This window comes from Cimex lectularius, unplaced genomic scaffold (genome assembly GCF_000648675.2).
Source record: "Cimex lectularius strain Harlan isolate CLEC.00 unplaced genomic scaffold, Clec_2.1 scaffold21, whole genome shotgun sequence".
NCBI lineage: Eukaryota > Metazoa > Arthropoda > Insecta > Hemiptera > Cimicidae > Cimex > Cimex lectularius.
The window spans coordinates 640,696-663,470 of NW_019392671.1; the positions used below are offsets into that span (position 1 = coordinate 640,696).

The 22,775-nt window shown below is 37.1% G+C and overlaps 1 protein-coding gene across 1 annotated transcript in view; it reads left to right on the forward strand.

Moving 5' to 3' along the window:
- Positions 1-1,152: 1,152 nt before the first annotated feature.
- Positions 1,153-22,775, forward strand: part of LOC106666859 (uncharacterized protein K02A2.6-like) — a 32,228-nt gene continuing 10,605 nt past the window's right edge. Inside the window, exon 1 of the mRNA XM_014394343.1 lies at positions 1,153-1,395. Coding sequence (XP_014249829.1) covers positions 1,153-1,395 — 243 coding nt within the window. The remainder of the gene's footprint in view (positions 1,396-22,775) is intronic.

Consider the following 22,775-nt stretch of genomic DNA (forward strand, 5'->3'; position numbering starts at 1 on the left):
TGGTCCGATGCATGTTAGAATACGGCTGGCCAAGCATATTCTGGGCTGAAGCTATCAACACGGCGAATTACATACGGAATCAGTGCCATTCAAAAAGTCTGAAAGGAAAAACACCGTTCGAACTATGGGAAGGACCCATCTCCAAAGCACTTAAATGTATTGGAACTAAAGTGCTATTTGTGGGCAACAAACCAAGAAAAGGAAAGCTGGAACCGAGAAGCAGTGGAGGGATCTTAGTTGGATACTCCGACCACTCAAAAGGATATCGCATTTGGAAACCGGTTGACAATAAAGCAGAGATCATTAGGAATGTTAAATTCGTGCAACAGAGTCCAAACCCCAATGCAACTGCGAAATCCCCTCCTGATCAAGGGGAGGAAACAAGCGATCAGGAGCCCCATGGGATCGACTCATTCGTACGATCACCAAGCGATCTAAAAGACTATGAAAACGCAGCAGAAGTTCACGAAACAATGAGGAAAATGCGAGCCTTATGATCAAGAAAGGTGAAGGCCCGGAACGAAATCAACTGAGAGCCTTATCCGGACGCTGACGAATGGCTGAAGGTTATGACCGATGAAATTAAATCCATAGTAAAGAATGATACGTGGGAAATCGTTGAAGATAGGAAGGATGATAAAGTGATCCGAAGCCGCATAGCGCTTAGAAACAAGTATAAAGCTGATGGCACATTCGACAAAACTCATGGTTCGGGGATTCTCACAACAACCCGGAATCAGCTTTAAAGAGACAGTCTCTCTAGTCAAAAAGTCAATGGACACAATGCGAACAGCTTGTGTTCAAGGAAAATTGGTAGACGAAATTTATCTGGAGATACCGGACAGGATGCATCGATTACAGAAAATCCTAATCGACGACGAACGGAAATATAGATAAAAATGAAATGTAAGAAAATGCTAGCAGCAATACAAAAAATTCAACGTTTGCCTTAAGAAATCGTAAGAAAGTTAAGAAATCGTTATACAGACTTCGTCAAGCAGGTCGTGCGTGGTACAGTAAAATAAACCACATACTCAAGTCCATTGGTGCCGTGCCTACCGATGCAGACCCTTGTTTGTACAAAATGGTAACCAAAAAGAAAAAGCACCACCATCATATACATAGATGACATAACCATAATGTCCCAAAGTGATGAAGCCATTAGAAACAAAGAAACCGGACGAGAGACAGGCTTCATTAAAGGGGATATACATCTTCCACGGCGCTTTGGGATGGAAGAGTGTAATCATATCCACACCGCTCGACACTTACACAAAACTAGTAAAACCGAAGAGGACTGAATCGAAGAAGTACGCAGGAAATCTGCCGTATAGAGAGCTAATAGGTACACTCACGTACCTATCGACGACAACAAGACCGGACATTAGCCATTCTGTAAGTTTCCTCGCACAATTTAATGACTCATATGATCAAACTCACTGGGTGGCAGAAGCGTGTCCTACGTTATTTAAAAAGGGGATTCTTTTTCATGTTTGGAGATGGCCCGATCTCCTGGGATTCCAGAAAGCAAAGGACCGAAGCTCTATCGTCGACTGAAGCGGAATACATGGCACTAATGGATTAACTAACAACTTGTAGACTCTGTTACGTTTTATTTCATAAAAACCGCCCAGGGGAATCGAAGTAGCTAGGAACAATTTCGTATGCTGGGTGATAAAGACCAAAAAACGAAAGTTGATAGGTGTCGGTAGCCGTGGCAAGATGAGGGTGTGGACTGTTCTTATTACTAGATCCGAGAGTGAAAGCTCTCACTTTGTATCCTTTAACAATCGAATGCACTCTTGAAAGTCAAGCGTCGGCATCAAAGAGGCGTCTTTCTTCTGAAGAATGTTTAACATCCCGGAAAAATATTGATTGATATTGATCCGTGATGCATCTTGAGCTGACAGAGAAAGACTACGGACGTGGGAATGCCGAATTTAACGAAACTTTTTTTCTGTGGTACTGGGTCCAAGAATATTTCACACGTGATCGAGCATGTTTGCCAATCTAGACATTGTTGAAAAGTATTTTTCTGGCTTTGTTGTGCAGGTATTTTATCGGTCGATTTCGTACGAACGATAAAAAAGTAATATGAACCAAAAGTCGCTTCCAGTAAAGTAGGCCAAAAAATATTTTTAAAAATTCCGTTTCGATTTATGTACCATTAAGAGCTTTTAAATATGAATTTTTATAGGAAACAAAAAATATACATTTTTGGGCTGGATCAACTTTTCTACGATGTGCCATGTTCCAATTTAAAAAATCATAACTCCTCGGGATTTTCTCCAGTGACCATGGTATTGCAACTGTTTGAAAGCTGAATGTTTCTAGTTCAGCTTATGTTAACAAAGTTTAGATCTTGTGCCATTGTGTGAGATCAATAGGGATGAAAATTAAAAAAACCGCTTCCAGTATATAGGCGAAAAAAATTCTTAAAACAAAATTCAGATTCGTTGTAAACAGTCTTAAAAGCTTTTAAATACCAATTTTTATAGAAAACAACAAATGTACATTTTTTGGATCAGCCGGAGGTCAATTTTTCTACGATGTGCAATGTTCCAATTAAATCTTTTTAATTCCTCTGGATTTTCTCCTATGTCCATTCTATTGCAACCGTTGAAAAGCTGAATGTTTCTACTTCCAGCATATGTCAATAAACTTTAAATTTTAAGTCAATATAAGTGAGATAAATAGGGATGAAAGCTATTTTGATGGAGTCGTTTCAAAATTACCACCATTTGTATGATTTTCGATTAAAACAAAATCTCAGGAAATAAAAAGGAAATTTGAGAAAAGAAGGTTTTTTGTTTTTCTCAAAAATTTGTATACGGAGGTTCTAGGTGCGAAAAACGAATATCAGCTCGGCTTTTTGCTAAAAAAAATTTAACCTGATTTCTTAAGTCGGTCAGTATTTTGAATGACCGTGCCTGCCTCTTTCACGTTGATAAGTCAATGCGGGTAAAAAGGAAGTAAAAATAATTTATATTTACTTTTAACGTTAAAAATGAGAAAATAATTTAAAAAACTCACCGGCTATGATTGCATTCGAAGCCTAAGTGGAAAGGTCTTTTGATCGTTGAACCCAGTCGTGCATGATAAACGAAATCCTGCTAAACGTTCCGCCAGAAAATGTTTTGCCTCGAAGGATGTTAGTCTTAGAAACACTCTTCCAAGGGGTGATCAGGCAAATTTTAAGCTTAAAATTCTCCAAATGAGGCTTCATTTTTATCGTTGGACTGGAAAAACAAACATAACTTTTAAATGTTATTTTTAAAGTAAAAGTTTTTTTAAACAGAAATCCTAGAAAGGGACCAATGAGCAGGCCTTTCTCAAGCGGACTGCACGCCGACCGAGTACGAAACCGCAGTGGAGAAGAGATGGCAAAGTGTCAGTCGGGTAACAAATAAGGTGATTGTGTAATGTTGCGGCCGCTGTTCTAATTGCCATCTCGACAGGCACACAATAAATATTATTTAAATTTTAAAATTCGAAAAACGAAGAAAATTTTGAACGAATCGGCGATTTCAACTCTTTATTTACTTCAATCAGTAGCCTTAAACGTAGAGAATCTAAAAGGTTTCTTCACAACACAATTAAAATATTGGGCTTTTTTCTATTTTTACAATGCGTTTGCCAATTTAACATGGAGGAAAAACCAGTACATTTTTATCATTAAATGTTTTTTTAATACTGCAAAGGGAAAACCATCAGACTGCATAAGAGTTTTATGCGTTAAAAGTTATGTGACATGTATGCATCAATTAAATACGGTTAGCGTCAATGACGAGTTAAATGCGATTAATTTGGTATTATTATTAGGGATGGGTTTGCTTAAGTAGTGTTACGTTTAGGGATAGAATGAGGGATGTATTAGTTTAGGTTAAGTAGGGTTAGGTTAGTGTTAGGGACGGCGGTTGTTATAACTTAGGTTAAGTAGGATTAGGGTTAGGGTTAGTGTTAGGGACATGTTATGATACATTAGGTTAGGTAGGGTTAGTATTGGAGATGGGTTAGTTTAAGTAGTCTTACGTTTAGGGATAGAAGTAGGGATGTATTAGTTTAGGTTAAGTAGGATTAGGGTTAGTGCTAGGGACGGATAATGATAAATTATATTAGGTAGAGTTAGGGTTATGCAGATTATGATAGCTTATGTATGGTTAGGGTTTGTGTTGAGGACGGTTTATGATAAGTTAGGTTATGTTAGGATTAGGGTTAGGGATGGGCCAGTTTAGGTAGTTTTAGGTTTAGGGATAGAGTTAAGAACGGATTGGTTTAGGTTATGTAGTGTTAGGGTTAGTGTTTGTGACGGTTTATGATAACTTATGTCAGGATTAGTGCTAAGGATGGGTCAGTTTAAGTAGTGGTTAGGTTAGTGTAAGAAATGGATTTATTTAGGTAGTGTTAAGGAATAGAGTTAAGGATGAATTAGACGAGTTCATTGCACAAAAACTTGAGATTTCAGGGAGGGAACAGATTAAATGTACCTATTGAATTTATCATAAAAAAACGATACAGACTTATTTTGCGACTCTATACTTGCTGATAAATGATGAAGGCAATGCTAATTTTGAAAGGGGAAAATGGATCATTTTCTATTTTAGATAACAAGTAAGACTAAATAAGCTGTAAAAATAGATCCAGAGATGGTTGGACAATGTGGCAGTAGGCAAGTCCTCAAGTGCTCGTATGCCAATGAGCTAAACCTACAGTTGTTTAACAAAAAATTAAAAAACACGTTTCTAAAAAGAAATGTCATTTTTAAATCGTTATGTAACGTCTTTACATATTGATGTACCATTCAAGGTAAGTTTATAAACTTAAATTGAATTGATTTTTTTCTAGAAAAAAATAGAGTCGAGTGGAATTCTGGAGGCTTGATGTTAACCCAGTTAAACAGGCACATATGTTTTCTTTATTCAAAAACTCGATTAGCCGGAAATATTCGTTTCCTCGTATTTGTAGAACGAAATTAGCATAAGATTGGTTCTCAGTGCTATTTTTTAATTAATAATAAATTAAGTCTTGAATATATAAACGCGTTCGTGAAATATATACTTAAACCAGAATTTTATTGAGCGTCAAATTTCCAGTTAGCTAAAAACGAGCTTGCTTACATTGTTTTTTCAACGTCGAGTAGTTTTTGAGAAAGCTATTGAGTTGACAACCTTTATTATTTTATAATTTCGGATGATATCAGTAACTTGGCTCAATTTGCAACCCTCAATCATTCATCGATACACCAAACAGTTAAATTTCACGACTGAGATTTTATTGGCCTGTTGAACCTTGACAGAATGTTCCGACCTAGGCTTGGCAGATATACCGACGATCAACCCACATGGGTGACTTCAGCATCTAATAACGCCTCATTTGGTATTATTTGTGATGAAAACCTTCCAAAAAGAGGATGACGCAAGTGCGCAGCCGACACGAACACCTTTGCGTCGGATTTCAAATCACGACTGTAGTAAGGCTGTTACTCAATGCAGTCATTAGACTGCAGTACTACAATTTATGGAAAGGACGGATTAGGTTCAATGAATGCTCTTCCGCGTTCCACTGTTCTGTAAACTTTAATACATTAACCGGATACGATGAAAAGAAGCGGAAATTCTTACTTCGAACGCGTGTTTACTGATGATAGTAACTGGTGATGGTGAGGATACTAAGAAGTGGTTTATGTTAAATAGACCCATTTTGTGTTTTCTCAGGTTCCAATGACCTCTATATAACCCACTATCACTTCTCTGAGTTTTACCCTGTCTGTTTGCAGATGTTTTCCACTTTTGACAATAATTCTTTAACTAAGTGTTTTTTATGTCTGCCACTTCTAAAGTTAATCCATTTCGGGCTTTGTTTTATGTGAACCCATTCTGAGTAGGATGTTTGATCTTGTTAAGTCCCAGTTATAGGTTTTGGACCTGTAGTTGGTCTTGCGGATCCACATTTTGCCTTTGTGTCTTCTCGTACCCTCTTCATTGCATAACCTACAAATGGGGTCATCGTTGAATATACCCAGGCTAGGTGTTTTCTCAGATGTGGACCAATATAGAATATCGCCTTTTTTTATGTCTCTAGCAATTGTTTGCCAGTATTGGCTTGTGCCCCGTATGCCTGGCACCTAAAGAGTTCATCCATTTCTCTTTTCGTTTTGTGTGGACCAATCTGATATGTATCTTATGTGGCCTATAAGTGGTCGTTGCAGATCCTTCTCTGCCCAGAGTTCCTTTGTACTTAGGCACCCTAGATCAGGTTGTTGATTTTGAATGCATTCACCGACTATTTTGGTTGTGACTTCAATGTGATATGTACTGTTAGAGCTGCTTGGCTATCTGATATTCTGCGTTCTTTTCTCTCTTTTAAGATTTTATATGATCATTAAGAGCAGGTAGGTTTGAAAAAACCTAGGTGTGCTTCTTCGTTATTGCCAAAAGCTGGAAAGCTTTAGTCTCCAATCTAATATTTCTGGAGTCAATATGATCTTTGCAAACCGTATAGGTCAGCGGTCGGCAAACTCTTCATCCAAAAGAGCCAAATATAAACAAAATACAAAACTGAAGTTTATTCAGAGCCATTTTTTAAACTTGAGCTTTGCTTTAGTAGACATTTTTATGGAAATAATTAAAATTAAAAGTACACTCTCGACCTTGCCTTTGCTGAATATGTCTTAGTTTAATTAACGGTACATTAAATAAAACTTGGTATCATTCTTATATAAAGATAATATTTATTAAACAATATAACAAGTTAAATAATATAAAAGGTATCTTTAAAAAAACTACAAATATTCCACTAATGAGAACAATGGCCTTGCATTTCTCTGGAAAGTAGAATTAAGTCAGGTTTATATGTTCTTTTTAATTTTAGGCACGATTCCAAGTTCTCATCGATAAGCCGATTTCTTAATCTACTCTTGATAAAGTTCATGCTTGAAAATGATTGTTCGCATAAATATGTAAACCCAAATAAGGAAAGAACAACAAACGCTAGTTTCTTCAGTTGATCATCATCATCCAGGTGTTAAAAATCAACACATCTTCCCTCGCCAGATATTTCAAAACAGTCCATTTGTGCTGTAAACTTAATTCACATTTATTTTTCACCAATAGCTGTAAATCGGTATGAAGACGCTCGACTTTTGAGCTCCAAAATTCTTTATTTTTTAAATTCAGCAACTGCACTTCAAAGCTGCCAATATCAATATTAAAGGGCAAAAAATTAATTTATGTCACCGTGGCATTCAGAGGTTTTTTGTTAAACAAAGGCTAGCGTCGCTTTGTTGTTCCTAAAGTCTTTGAACCTGATGAGCAAATTCTTCAGGCAATGTCTGAGCACGTGCTTCCTGATGAATAATACAATGGTAAGTAAGTATCTCGTGATTAATTTCCCTTTAAAAATAGCGTCAATCCCATTTCTTGCACCTGTAATACTTTTCGTTCCGTGTCTGCACTAAACATTTAGTGAAAGAGACGCAGCCAAGAAGTCAAAGAGCCGCGGTTTGCCGACCACTGGTATAGGTAAATGCCATCTTACATGTCCAATTCTGCTATGTCTTGCCCAAATGCCTTACTTAATTTTGCTGCGTATGATGGATTCTCTGTCCCAGAAATTCCCAGTGCTTTCTCACTATCACTTTATTTTCTTAATGTTGTCCTTAATTCTTGCATGCCACGAGACCAAATAAAACGTGAGTTGGATTGCAAATTAACAGTATAATTAAATAACAACAAAATATAAAAACGAATTCGTTCTTTTTCTCATGGGCTTTTCTGACGTTCGTGTGTAATGTTAACCGATAATGCGGTTTCTCCTTGTTCAACTGTGGCCTTTCGCTAACGCATAAACGCACTTTCTGCGGTTGCGCTTAGGCGGACACCACAGATAAATTGAGACTCCGAAAATGTACTATGCTACATTATAAGTTAAAAAAAGGTTCATTTCTACCCATATTACAAAAGCTCAAGCGCTTAAAAAGCTCATTAGGAGTGTGGATTAAACAGCTAAAAGGATAAAAATCTCAAATTACATTACATACTATAATGTAATATCTAAATCAACCACGAAGAAGTTTAATTAACTTAACAAGTAGACACATTAGCCTGAAATTTAAAGCGAAGACCGCAGAACAAACAAGGTGATGGAAAATTGACTGTGGAAAAATGGCAAATAAACCATATGTCGAGATTAAGCGGAGTTGAGCTTATATAAATCAATCAACCAATGAAACTAAAAAACCGAACAAAGGTAGTCTATAGTCGTGTTGTGAATTCGATAAGGTGCGGACGTGTTTCTGTTCTTACCTCCGATGACGGACAATAGTGCTGTTTACCTGGAATAATCCAGAAAATCAACCTTCCTTACAAAGTATTTAGAATAATTACTTTAACTTAATTTATCTACTTATCTAATTACTATTTTATTTTGCCATGTAAAATTCAAGCAGGGGGAAAGACTCTCCCAGACATGTTTTCAGAATGCATGAAATTGGAAAAAAATAATGTTTTCATCGGGATTTAAATAACGAAATATATCAACGAAATATTACATAAGATCGCTACTAGACGGTATAGGATATTTGCAGCCCTAGTATGGTGGAAAGGGCTTGAAAACAAAGGGGCTATTAACACGGTCATTTCAAAGACTAGGTTGTATGATGATGACGGGAGCATTTCTCACTACACCAACCCTAGCTTTGGAAGTGATAACTAACACTACACCTCTACACATTGAGGTCAAGGTTAGAGCACTAACCAGCTGCTATAGATTAATCAGCGAAGGTAGCTGGAACCATAAGGGAAACAATATAGGTCACTCGAAAATTCTACATTTATTGAGTAAGGTCAACAACCAACTACTGGGCGTAAGTGATAAAAAGGTGAAAACACCTTTAGGGAAAAAGTACTTTCAGGTAGTTACTCCCTGTGATTATAACTATAGGGCAGATGATGACCATCGTAGCCTAGACTGCTTCACCGATGGCTCACTCATTAAGGACAAGGGAAGCGGTGCTGGAATACATATACTTAAATTAGGGATCAGCATCTCCTCTCCTCTTGGTAATAACACCTCGGTCTTTCAGGCAGAGGTCTGGGCCATCAATGTTTGCTGCAGAACACTCATGGATAACAAGATTAAGGGAAAAGATATTAAAATTTTTTCCGACAGTCAGGCCAGTCTTAAATCTTTACAAAAAGAGTTATCAACATCTAGGCTGGTAGAGGAAACCGTTGAACTCATTAATAGAATTACTACCAGGTACGAGAATAGGGTAACCCTCATATGGATACCTGCTCATAAGGGGCACTATGGCAATGAGGAGGCGGACAGCCTGGCCAAAGAAGAATCAAATACTGCGTTTGTCGGGCCACAACCGGTATTATCCCACTCTCTAAGCACAGCGAAAGAGAGTATAAGTTGCTGGGGCATGAAACAATTCCTTAAAGAATGGAATATGTCCCCCGGATGCAGGCAATCGAAGGAGTTTCTGAAGGAAATCAAACCTAAAGAAGCGAAATGGTTACTCTCTAACTCTAGGTGGGGAATAAGGAGGCTGATAGGTATCCTAACGGGCCATTGCCCCTTGAGAAGACACTTCTTCATAATGGGTACTCTACCAGACCCCTTCTGCCGCTTCTGCGAAACAAAAGAAGAAACGGCTCGACACTACCTTGCAGAATGCGATAGGTATGCTAGGGAAAGATTTGATACTTTCGAAGGAGAGGACATAACCAAAACACTCCCCGGGATAAAATGGTCCACAATCCTGGGGTTTGTGAATAGGTCCAAAAGGTTTATGCAGGACTCGTGAGCCGGCCAGGTCCCGGACCTTTTAGGAATGGGGTTCGGGCCTACCTAGGCTTTTAACCCCTCGGGTCCTGGTCGCCCGCCCTGCGTTATATATATATATATATAGACGGTATAGGATCAAAATTGATTTCAAAACCAACGTAATTCTTTTGTATATGCCTCCTTCTTAAACCGTTACAATCTTTATGCATATATCCCCTCATTTTTTATAAATAAGATGTGGGTAATCCGAAATGTTCATATTGACCTTTAAGATCAATAAATTCTGTTGGTAATTCAATCTACAATCAAAATTAAAAATCCCAGACGAATGACAGAAACAATCTCTAATAGTTCCACTACAAAAATATCAAAATTAGGAACTTGTATTCTCACTTTGAAAATGTATCTGTTTATGGAATGAGTTACCCAGTAGATCGTTATGTTCCTCCAGTTAGGCAGTGTCGCAACTCTTTCCGTTTTAATCATCTGCAAGAATAGTGCAAAGGCAAAAGTCGGTGCGAGAATTGTGGGCTCCAATATGATCATAATTGTGAGGGAGAAACGAAATGTATTATCTGATCTAGCGACAGAACCTGCCCTGAATTTTCCAGAAAAAAAGGAAAAAAGCTAATGCTAGTACTCTTCACTCAACAACCACTATCCATTAAATCAAATAGATTTAATCTTCTAGAAAATATAGAACTCCACACATTGAAACCCATGAAATAAATTCTAAACAAAACAACACGGACTCTCCTCTTGACATTTTATAAAAACCCATACGTACAGGACAAACAAAACCTGGTAGAAAAGACTCATCTCTCCTACTTACAACAAATAAACTTCAAATTCGCAAACAATCAGAAAAACCGCCAACCATCTTAGGCAGCTCCTACAAAATAATCCCTTAATAAAAGAAAAATTCTCGTAGAGTATATATATGCTAAGAAACACTATCGGACTTAAATCATGAAACATATATTGACCGCGCAGACAAAATAGAAACTATTTCAAAAGCTTATCAGACGTGTAGTCATCACATGAACTACCTCAACTTAATCCTCAAAATAAAAATTATAAATAAATGTAGTCTAAAATGAGTTTAACACCACACATAAACTTAAGTATTTTACAATAGAATTCTCATTCCATCATTAAAAAACAGGACTTTTAGAACACCTTACAGATTATTACTCAATCGATATAGTATGTACTTCTCTTTGAAACGTGGCTTCGTCCACAACAAAAAATTCATTTTCCAAATTTTCAATTTCTTTGACTGGATGGGGAGGATAGGATAATGTTACCATACTGATTAAAAATAATTTAGTCTTTATGTCACCTGTCCCTTAGAAGAATTCATGATCAAGAATCCAAATTCACGTTCGATTTTTCAGCCCTTATCAATCTTTTCTGTTGACAATAATCCCAGTAATAAATTTACAAGTCAAACTTGGGATGCTCTCATAAAGAAGTTGCCGAAACCATTTATAATGGATTGAGATAACCAAATAACATTTGGCTCCGAATGGAGCGACTCTAACAGGTATGCACTACTGTTAACCATTGAAGAGAATGATGTGGTTTTTATAAACGACGGTTCACCCACTCGCTTTACTGGGCTACATTTTCTGACACAATGGAGGAATATGGGCCCCAAGAACTTGTTTCTCAAGTTAGCTACGATTGGTTCGAGGAAATTTTGAATAAGACCTGTGAAGCTGCAATACTTACTTCTCATTCACCTCGGAGCCGTCTTAACAATCAGACAAAACCTGGCGGCTGCCGCATTTGACATCATAGATACTAACTTATTAGTATTAAAAATGGCAAATAAGATACCGAACCCCATGGTCATCATCAACAATATAATTTCCTTAATATCGGCTAGAGATATTTATGTACGGATTAATGATTCCAATATCGGCCCTTACCGAACATAGCGAGGTCTTTCACAAGGCCTTCATCCTTAGCCCTCTTTTGAGTATTATTAATGTATACGATTTAGAACAAAATTTACCAAACGGAGTTGTTCTATTATATATAGTAATAATTGTTGTGTACACCTAATTTTTGTTGAGAGAGAATGTATTTATTAGCGGGAATGTATGATGTGAGAGAATCTATGGCGGATTATCGAGTACGCCATAACTCTAATTGAATGAATGGTATGTAAATAGGAGTGAATGTATTTGGGTATGGAATGGGTTTGGAACTGCATGCGTTTGATGCTGAATTGACCTAGCTGTTGATAGAACCCGGAGCCCAACCTCGGTGGCTGGACGAATGAAACTGAGGTCTGCCCCCAGACTGCCAACACCCTGGGCTGTGTGATTCACGAGTTTGCCGGCAATGTACTGTAAATGCAAAAGCTAGAATTGCCGGTGGACTACGAGAAGCGAATGGGCACAATTTGGCCCATGTTTGTATATATGTACGTATATGTGCGGATTTAGACCTACAAAAATCCACATCCAAATTTCCCGAGCAATATAGGGATAACTCAAGTAGCTGATGATGTCTGACTCTCCATCAAACAAAAATCCAATGAGTATTGCATAGAGGTATTAAATGAATGCGTTTACTGTCAAATATAATTGCATATTAATGTCATCAATTTTCATATGATATTTTGTAAAAACAAACGTTTTTCCTGAGGTCCGGCTATTAGCTCTTTTTTCTATTGTAACCTAAAAAAAATCTACTGTGGAAATTGAACCTACTTTATTTACATAACCCAGAAAGCGCGATACCTTTAAGGTTCTTTAAGGTAGTTAAACACATTTCGGGAGTGCTCTATGCATAAAGGACACGTGTCGATGCCTCTCATGTTTCATGGCAGAGTCAGCAGGTGTCTCAGTTTTCCCGTTTTATTATGGAAGTAATGGCTAGTATTTACTAGCCTTACACCTGGTGTATTCATTATCTACAAATAGCCTAGTTAAGGTACGGCGACCCACCTAGTTGCAAAAACGCTAAGTCAAGGAAGCCTCGAGGCGACAAATAACCACAATTTTATAACATAAATACTATGATTATAAATGCATTAGAATCTCTGGATATTAACGAACATAAAAGTTACTGGAAAATACCTGGTATTTGGTAAGCAAAAAGACTAGTTGCAAAAACATTAAGGTTATGAGGGAACTTCAGGTAACGAGGTGGAAGACAAACATGCTAAAAAGGGAGTCTCAGAACAATACATAAATCAGAATTTTGCGGCTAAATAACATACCACATTAAAAAGTAGTAAATTTTTGGTTCAAGGTTTAGATGAGAAGGAGGTCGTACGTGCTCGAATAACGGACAATTAAAATGGGTTGGTGAAGAAAAGTTGCTCCCTTCGCTGCACCCAGGATCAAAAGAGAAATCACTAATCGAGTGAAAAATGAATGGACGGTTAAAAAGGAAATTAAGATGGGTGTGAGTAGTGGACAGTAACCGATAAGATCAATCCATAAAGGAATATTTTATAGATGCTAATGGTTGCGTATAAGCTTTCGAGTTATAATAACGTTCAAAATTTTAAAATTTCCAAGGGTTATTGGATGCGGGAAAAAATACTACGTAGATTTCATGGATAATGGGTTCAAAACTAAAAGAAAACTAGAACTAATTCACAACCTTATTGTCTACGCAAACTTTAAATAATTTAATTTGACGATATTAAAAAGGGGCAATTTATGCCCTGTTATGTGCTCCATGCCACTGTTTGGTTTCTGAAGCAGATACAGATGAGTTATGTCATGTTGAATTTGTTAAAAGAATCCTTTCTACTTTTATATTCGCTTCCTCCATAAAGGCGTGACGCGGTTGGCCAGTGGATCAACAACCTATTTTCATTTCATCTCGCGATCCAATTTTAACATAACGTATACGAAAGATTATCTCACCGTATTCATGAATATCGCCGTTCAGGTGGCTGATTCACAGAACGGATTCCGATCTTCCACCATCTTCACGGTTAACATAATAATGGCGCGGCTGTTATCCGTTGCTCATGTGAATTCCAATTTTTGACGCAACCTCTCACAGTTTCATAACAGCCCGGAGAATTTTTTTTATCCATTTTTTCTCTAAGCATATTTATTGCTTATTGCTCATTCCTGACACTAATGAATGTTGTTGAGTTCGGCCAGGGTAAAAAAATAGGGCGAAAGTGAGGAAATAGTTTTTAGTTGGATAAATGGCAATATTCACTCGGCTCTTCTTCACAAATTCACTCGTTCCATTCGGACAGGTGATTTGATCAATTTTAGCTTGTTGAAGTACCGATTACTCAACTGACATCAACCGCTAAAAAAGCCCATGCATATTTCACATAATCGTTGGCAGTATATATTAACACATGAGCTGCATTCCAACGTTTATGTAAGTAAATAAACACCGCTCCCTGAGGACACGTGTTAAGAGAAACATGCCAAAACTGACACTCAGTAAGAAGGATTAGGGGTGAGGAGTCTCGAGGCCGTTGTTTTTTATGCTATGTTGGGTCCTTTGTAAGGGAAAGTATTATACAATAGAATGCAATTGGGCAGTAGGATTAGACTGGATTGAAAGCTTCACGTAGACGTTTTGCTCGTTGTGGATAGTGAGGTTAATGACGTAGTCAAGCTTTGACAATTTGAGGACTTCTGATTGGAAAGATTGGATACATTTTAAGAGAAATTAGCCAAATTTGAGCCTATCACTTGTCCCACTCCACCGGCAATTGCAATAATCTACCGGCTGGCCTCGAGAATCGCACACCTCGGGTGTTGGCAGTCCTGAGTCAGACCTCGGTCCGAATATTCGACCGGTCAAACTCCATCCCGCCACTTCAAACATCTACGGCGCGACGACGTTATGACGGGTTCGTGAATGGGAAACCTGCCGTGCCTGGTGGAATATTGGCGCGCTGGCTTGGTCGTGAATGAGAAAACCCGCGTTTTTGTTTTTTTGGCGCAGTCTCCGTCTTTCGGTCACTGAGCAGACAAAAAGACAAAAACGTTTATTCTTTATTGGCAATGACATCCAATCGAGATTTTATTGTTGAGGTGATTGAATTGTATAAAAGTTTACCATGCTTATGGAAAGTGGTGGATAATTGGATAATTGTCCAACCACGATAGAAATAAAAGAAATTCGGCCCTCGACCAGTTTGTCGACCTTTTCAAAACAAAGGATACAAATGTAACGAGTTATGCGGTATTGATAACCCCTAATCGCTGAGCAGAAATCGTAGTAGACAACTTAAGTTCTTCGTAGTTCATCCCTGTAGCGAGAAATCGTAATGTGGCTGCCAACCTTTCATGTGGAGTGATGATTTCTCTCATGATTGTCTTTTGTTTTCTAATCAAGGGGGTAACAAGCCGGAATAAATATAAATAAGACGTTTCATCCATCCTTAAATAGTTCCTCCAATCAGCGGGTTCAAGTGAAAGATCTTTCATCAAATTGATGTGGGTATTACGGCAGGGTTAAGAGCTATCAACCGCTGGTCATTTCAAACCACAACGCAATCAGTTCTTAAATCCACACCCATTCACAGTACCTTCTTTCTTAGTTACACCAATTATTATTTATATATTATTTTCTTCTATTTAATTATTATTTACCATTATTTATATATTATTATTACTACTATTTAATTATTATTTACCAAGTATTAGGTTAGTAGTAGGGTTAGGGTGGTAGAATACTTTATATCTCTCCATCATTTTTTACACCTCTAATAACACCTCTAATAAAAATGGCAAAAGGAGGGAAAACTCTTAAGGTGGGGTTGAGATGGGGAGTTGATGTCCGAGTGGATCGAGGTCACGATAGCTCAGGTGGTAGAGCAGCGGCGTATCAAGCCGAAGGTCGTGGGTTCGAACCCCTCTCGTGCCATTAACTTTTTTTCATCTCAACTAAAAACCTTAATTAATTGTATAGTATTAATTGGTCAAGCGGACCACGAAATTAGTGAATCTAATAACAAGCCTATTTGTGGGTCTATGGGTACTGAATATTCCCGCCTTCGGTCCTCTCACTCTACATATTCACGCCTATAAATGCATTCACTTTCAACACATGCTAGGAACATCGAACTATCATTACTATATACAATAAAACTTCCTGGAAGAATTTATTTCCTCGAAGAATCGGAACAGAAAACCCAGATTCACTGCTACGCCCAAGCACAATTATCATATCGGGTGGCATTCCTACGCTTTCTCTATATGAAGCCAAATAATTGCACCTTTCAATTAGGTGGGACACACTTTTACTTTCAAGCGCCAATCTGTTCCACAGGAATTTAGATTTTAGGTTAGAGGACATTAATTTTGATATTATTTTAAGGCAAATTTTTTCAAATACTTTAGACGTTAAGAGGAGTAAATTGGACGATATTATGAGGCCTTTTCCATCCAAAGAGTATACAGTAATATTTACAGGCTATTTGGACATAGTTGTAAAATTGAACAAAAGTAAAAAAAAATAAGCCAATTAAGATGTAGATAAGTTACGCCGTAATAGTCCAAGATCTGTATAACAAGGTAGTAATTATTTTATTTATTCCGTCGAACAATGAAAAATTATTAAGCGCATACTTATTATTTTCAAAGCATTTTTCTACATATCATCTGAGAATGGCAAATAATTACTGATTATCGAAAAAACAGAAGGAAAAAACAGTGGTTCGAAGTTATACACCACTTAACTAATTCTTTAGTGAAGCCAGACATTTTACCTACATACAAAGAACTGGCAGTTTTACCCCTGGTTTATTCCAAAAATTCCCCCCAAAACTACACAACCTAGAAAAAAATAATTTTAAAATATTTATTTTTTAGAATAAGCTCTACTTTTTACATTAACAAGTGTGTTTGAGCTCGTCCATTTTTCTTAATATGTTAAATGTACTAAATTTTCAAGAACAAATGTTTCCTTTATAATTTTTCCTTTCGTTCTCCTTTTCCCATTTCAATTTATTTTTGAACCTTTTTGGAATATGTAAAATAATTTTTTTCTAGTAAATGAATTTAAATATTTATAGTTGGGTGTAGAGAGAAATAGACGCTTAAAATAGAGAAATAGATGACGCTTAAATGTTCCAGTTGTTGACCGAAATAATCCGCCTTCGAACAACAATAACATTCCGCTTTGACCATTCGACTCCATTTTTTTTCGGCTTCACCCTTTTCATTTTTTTTTTTCGTTCATTCGTCTTCGGAAAAAGGGGAGAACTTTGTCGATACTCGTGGAAATTATCGTCCCGAGTAATTGGTATCGCCTGTCCTCGGCTCAGCCACTTCAGTGAGAATCATTGGCAGAAAATCTCGCTACTCGACCAACAAAAACAGGAACTTCGTTTGATCTTCGCTTAAAGGGCATCTGGAATTTCACCGCAGGGTCTTGAATCTCCTTCATTAACAGTAAACCCATCATTCATCGACATCGCACTTCAAGATCTGAATTTGTTTTTTTTTGTTATATTTTTGCATGCAAGCTTGATTAATCATTTTTTTCTTCTTTTAACCCAAATGTGCTCAGTGGATAATTTAAGGAACAATTATTACTTTTATATTATATATATTTTTTTATAATATATAATTTCTACTTTAATAGTTAGTAATAATTTTTTGTTAATTTCTGTTCATATTCAGACAGCATTAACTAAATTCAAACTAAATCTAATATTATCCGGATCCGGTATTTTTTCGTGGTCAACTTTTGTTAATCAATCGATTACAATATTTTGATTTGCAATTTTTAATTTAATTTACTTATTATTTTGTTCGATTATACCTACTTTAATTTCAATTTTTTGGGAAGAAGATATTGCATGTTAGTCTATTGTTATTTCATTTACTTTGTACTCTCACAATCTTCCAATCGTTGCCAGTACTACAAATTTTAACTTCACCGACAAGTACAATACCATATACCAGAGAGGGAAGAGTGGACCAAAGGAATACCTCAGAAGGCCAATTTCTACTGGTCTACTGACAGCACAAAATCGGATAGTAGCACTCGGGTACTCGGGGTGAATCCGAAGAATGAAAAGACTTTAAACTTTAGGTAGAAACGATTCAGTTTTCCAGTCTGAAATCATAGCAGTTGAACACTCTGTCAGGGAAATAAAACGACTAGTATCACCAGGAAGATAGCCATTTTCTCAGACAGGCGGCACTTAAGACCCTGACCACCCTAGGCATTCGGGACAGGGGCAATGAAAATGCGGACATTTTGGCCAAAAAAGGAGCCAATATGAATAATAAACGGAATGGGTGTAACTTTGAGAATACGTCCCATTGCAGCTGTGGGTGTTTTAAGATCAGAGATGATGTCAAAACATGCTATTTTTTGGTCTTCTTGTAGTAGTTCCTTCGTCTTTTTTTATTCTATTTTTTATTTGGCCATGGAACTTTAATTATGTATTTAGGAGTAGATCTCGACCTAAGGTTAACGTGGAAACCCGCGATGAAACGTGAAAAGGAACCCACAGTATAATGAATATGTCAAAGACTTTGTGGTAGAATATCCTTGACCTTGACCTGGAAAAGAACCCGGTGGGCTCGCTTAACTACCAATGTATCCTGTAATCTTGCAATTTAGACGTGTATAGCCAAATTCAAGAGAACTTCGACTAAACACGGCGTTGTTTCTAGGATCTGGTGGATGGGGGCGTTCACTGTAGGACAGCTGCTCGGATACAGCCATGTTCTTTGAAAACGCAGTGAAACAACTTCTATAAAAAAAAAACTGTAAAGGTGAAAACCGTTGGGAAATTTATAGCCAAAAGGTTAGATGATAAGTACCACCCCGTAAGCATATGAGGAGCAGGGACGTGGAAGCAATACTTTATTTTCACGAAAATGATCGCTACTATTTGCAAGAAGATATTCTACAATAATAACCCAAGAAACACAATTCAGTGGAAAGTCAATGGATACGCCCCAGAAACAGTGACCAACGACACGGATATTGCGGACAAACAAGAAAGTTTTAAAAACTTGTAGGAAGCTGCCCAACGACACTACACAGACGATTATTCAGTGAACGGTATCGTTACGACCATTTTCACCGCGGAAGCTGCGATTCTCGAAATTTTAAAATACCTACAAGAATGCGCTAACAATGCCGAAATAAGTCTATCACTGAAGTGTTAATTTATTCATCAGTGATTTTCCGTCGGCTGCGTATGAATTAAAGATTTAAATATCGATCCGCGAGTCTTTGCTTGAACCTTGTACCGTAAACATCGTTTGAGCCTCGGCACCTTATCAGCTCCAATCCTTTCAAGGACTACACCTTATTGATATGTCTTTTTCATCTTAATTTTCTATATTTTACAATCAATGAGTATTTTTAGTTTTATAGAAATGTTTTTTTTTTCTTTCTTTCATTTTATATAAATAATTCGAAATGAATGAAAAAGTTCCACCAGACCCTCCTGAGGAGGAAAGTGTTTTTAATAGGAAAGGTATATGGTGAAAACAATTTCTACTCATGTACCTAAATGACGGTGAAATGAACAAGACTTTTAAAGACTTTAATCCTTTCAAGATCTGTCTTTTCGTGAAAAGCTACGTTCCAAATGTTGCCTTGAAATTATTAATGGCACTTTCTCTCCTCCCCATCTCTGTGCGAGGTCAGGAAATTTTTTAAAGATTGAGTAAGATTATGTAGCCCGCATATACATCATTTATTACAATGTGTGGTGATTAGTGACCGTTAATCGATAATTATTCAGAAATCGTGAGATGCGGTCTGGTGTGATGTAGGTTTCAGAAAAACATTTTCTTTATCGTGCCAACGTTTCGATCTTTATTGAGATCATCTTCAGGGCTCAAAGTGTTTGTCTTCTGTATAATTGAGAGTGCCCCCAACACGACAAGCAAGAATGGCACAATTACACAGAAGACAAACACTTTGTGCTCTGAAGATGATCTCAATAAAGATCGAAACGTTAGCACGATAAAGAAAATGTTTTTCTGAAACCTACATCACACCAGACCGCATCTCACGATTTCTGAATCATTATTTATTACAATGGGAACCTTACCGGATCTACACGGTAGTGACCATTATCCAATAATCGTTGAATTGATGGTCTGCTTCATCTATGATAGAAAACCAACCTCAAGGAAATAATCAAAAGCTGATTGGATAGATATAAAAATTTAGTATCACTCCTGAAAAAAATAAAAGATAGTGCACAGGAAACTATTCCACGTACGAGGCCTATAGGTCGAAAGCAACCCTGTTCCATGGTAGAATGATCACTGCAGAAAAGGCAAAAAATCCCTCACAAAATTTCTGTGTCAGGCATCTACTCGGAACCTTGACCTGTACAAAAATGCTATGGCACATGCACGTTAGATAATTAAAAAAGTAATATAGACTCCTGAATAAACTTTGTGAAAAATACAAACTGTGATACGCCAATCAAGATCCATTGGGACGCAGTAAGTAGGATAATGGGAAAAGGATATTCCCCATCAATCAAATGTTTAAAAAGAAACAATGAATATATCACAGACCCTAAAGAGCTTACCAATATATTAGGCCAACATCTGTCGAACATACCCGCGTCTAAAAACTATTCAGACCACTTTATTTCAATTAAGAACATACGTGAATCGCCTCCGTTAACAATATATCATGACCCATTAAATCCACTTAACCTCTCATTCTCAGAAACTGAATTTTCTATGCAATCAACTCTAGGAAAGACACTACCCCTGGACCAGATGGGATTGGTAAAGTATGTACAAGAACTTGAAACATAATGGCAAGCTTATTGTACTTAAAATTATAAATAAAATCTTAAAAAAGGTCTTTTCCCTAAAATATGGTCCAATGCCATTGCCATTCATATCCTAAAAAAGGGAAACCTCCATATGAGGTTAAAAGCTACAGACTTAGAGCACTCACTTTCTCTTTATGCAAGCTTATGGAAAGAGTGGCTGCAAATCGTCTACATTGGTATCTTGAGTCCAAAAGTCTGATTCCACCAGGCCAAAGCGGTTTTAGGAAAGGAAGAGGGACTAGAGATAATCTGGTTCAACTTGAAAGAGCTATCGATGACGCCTTCAACCGCAAACAAAAACTCCTAGCAATTTTTTTAGCCCTCATTTACTCGTGTTCTGTAGAGAATATGCGTCCTACGAGTCAAAGACTTGCCGGATTGCTTATGGGAAATTCTACGTGACTGTCGAGAGACTACAGATAGACTTATGGGCTTCTTAAGTGAGACTGAATTGATAAACTTTCTTTAATTATTGTGTAAATAATTTTATGTATTTCTAAATATAATGTAATTTGGGTAGCTTTAACCCTGGAGGTTGTTTGCCGAATAAAAAAATGAAAATCGTGCATAGAGGAATTCAGGAAAGAGAAATTCAGCCTAGCTATCTAAAAAGGACACCCTGTATCCTGTAAGTATATGATACGTGAATCTTATTATATGTATATGAAACGTCTATATGAATGTAAAATTAATTAAGATTGTTCTCTGTACACCCTGAAGTAGAAGAAATATATCGTCGAAATCTCGCGTTGGTACAAAAGCACTATGTGTTTTTCTGACCTCAACCCTAATCCACGAAACTATTATAGAGTAAAGGCTGGTCGATCGCATGGAAGATACTAAAATGCTCAAAACATAATTTTTATGTGGGTAAAATGGTACAGTAACAATAGGCCTGGGGACCGCGGTAGCCGAGTGGTTAGCATGAGAGACTCTCACGCCGCGGTCGTGGGTTCGATTCCCATCGTTGCCCCTGGCCCTTTTTTCCCAATAACCCCCCAAATTTGAACACACATATACGAATTTGTCACATGGCTAATATGCATAGTTCATAACGCAAAAAAAAAAAAAAACAAAAAAACAATAGGCCTAACGACAGGCTGGTTAAGGACGCAGCTAGAAATGATATAAAGACTGCGGCTCTAGCTCTAAACACAACTGCTCGATTTTAATACAAAAATATTCTTAAAATCGAGTTAATATTGAGCTATGCTGTTGAGAGATTTAGAAAAGAAACCTTTACAAATCTTTAGATTCTTTTATTTTAATTTGTTTACGAAAGAAAACGTAATACGTGGGCAGATTAAGCTGTATACAAGGTAAGTCGTACTTTCTTATAAAAAGGAATTATTTTCAAAGGCTACTTAAGGCTAATAACGGCCGAGAGGTGCATACTTAATATTGTTCTAGATTTCGAAGAAAATAAATCATACGAACCGGTTAACTTGGGGAAAGTAGATTCCCAAGCCATTCATTATATGCAATATTGTTATGTTCGTAACAGAAAATGTATATATTATTATTATTATTATTTAACCGGGGTTGCATCCGCAATAATGTCTCCGAAACTAAAATTGGCGGTGTGTCCATCAAAAATTAATATGGCCTAGGATAGGCTTAAGATTAGTGTAGGTTAAAGAGTTGGAAAAAGAGTACGGGGTGCGTCGAGACGGAGATCCCAACGGCATTGGCCGGATCAATAGAAAACTATCAATTCCTTGATCGACGAAGGCGACAGCGGACCCACCCAACTTTAGAGAAGGTGCTCCACATTTTCCTGGAAGCGGGGATTTTCAATCGTCATAAACAAGAAGCATAGATGGACACTGGTTCCCAGGAAAGTTTAGCTTGTAATGAATGTTTATTTAGATATAAGATAATTAAGGTTCATTTAGTGTGTAAGTTTGTAATTATATTGTTAAAATGTTACCCGTAGAAAATTAAGGTTGATGTATGTTTATTATTTCAGTTTCCTTTGGAATAAATGTGTTTTTTGTTTCCTTCTGTAAATATTACGTTCTTTTTTTCTTAGTTAATTTTAATTTAATTTTCTTTGATTTCTTTTCTTTTCTTTTTTTTCTTTACGGTTCGCTGTTTCTGTGTCATATTAAACAGCGTGGCGCCCATTTTTAATTTAATATTACGTTAAGTAACCCCGCCTGACCACGGAGCGAAGCCGGCAAATTCTCGGCGTAGAAATATA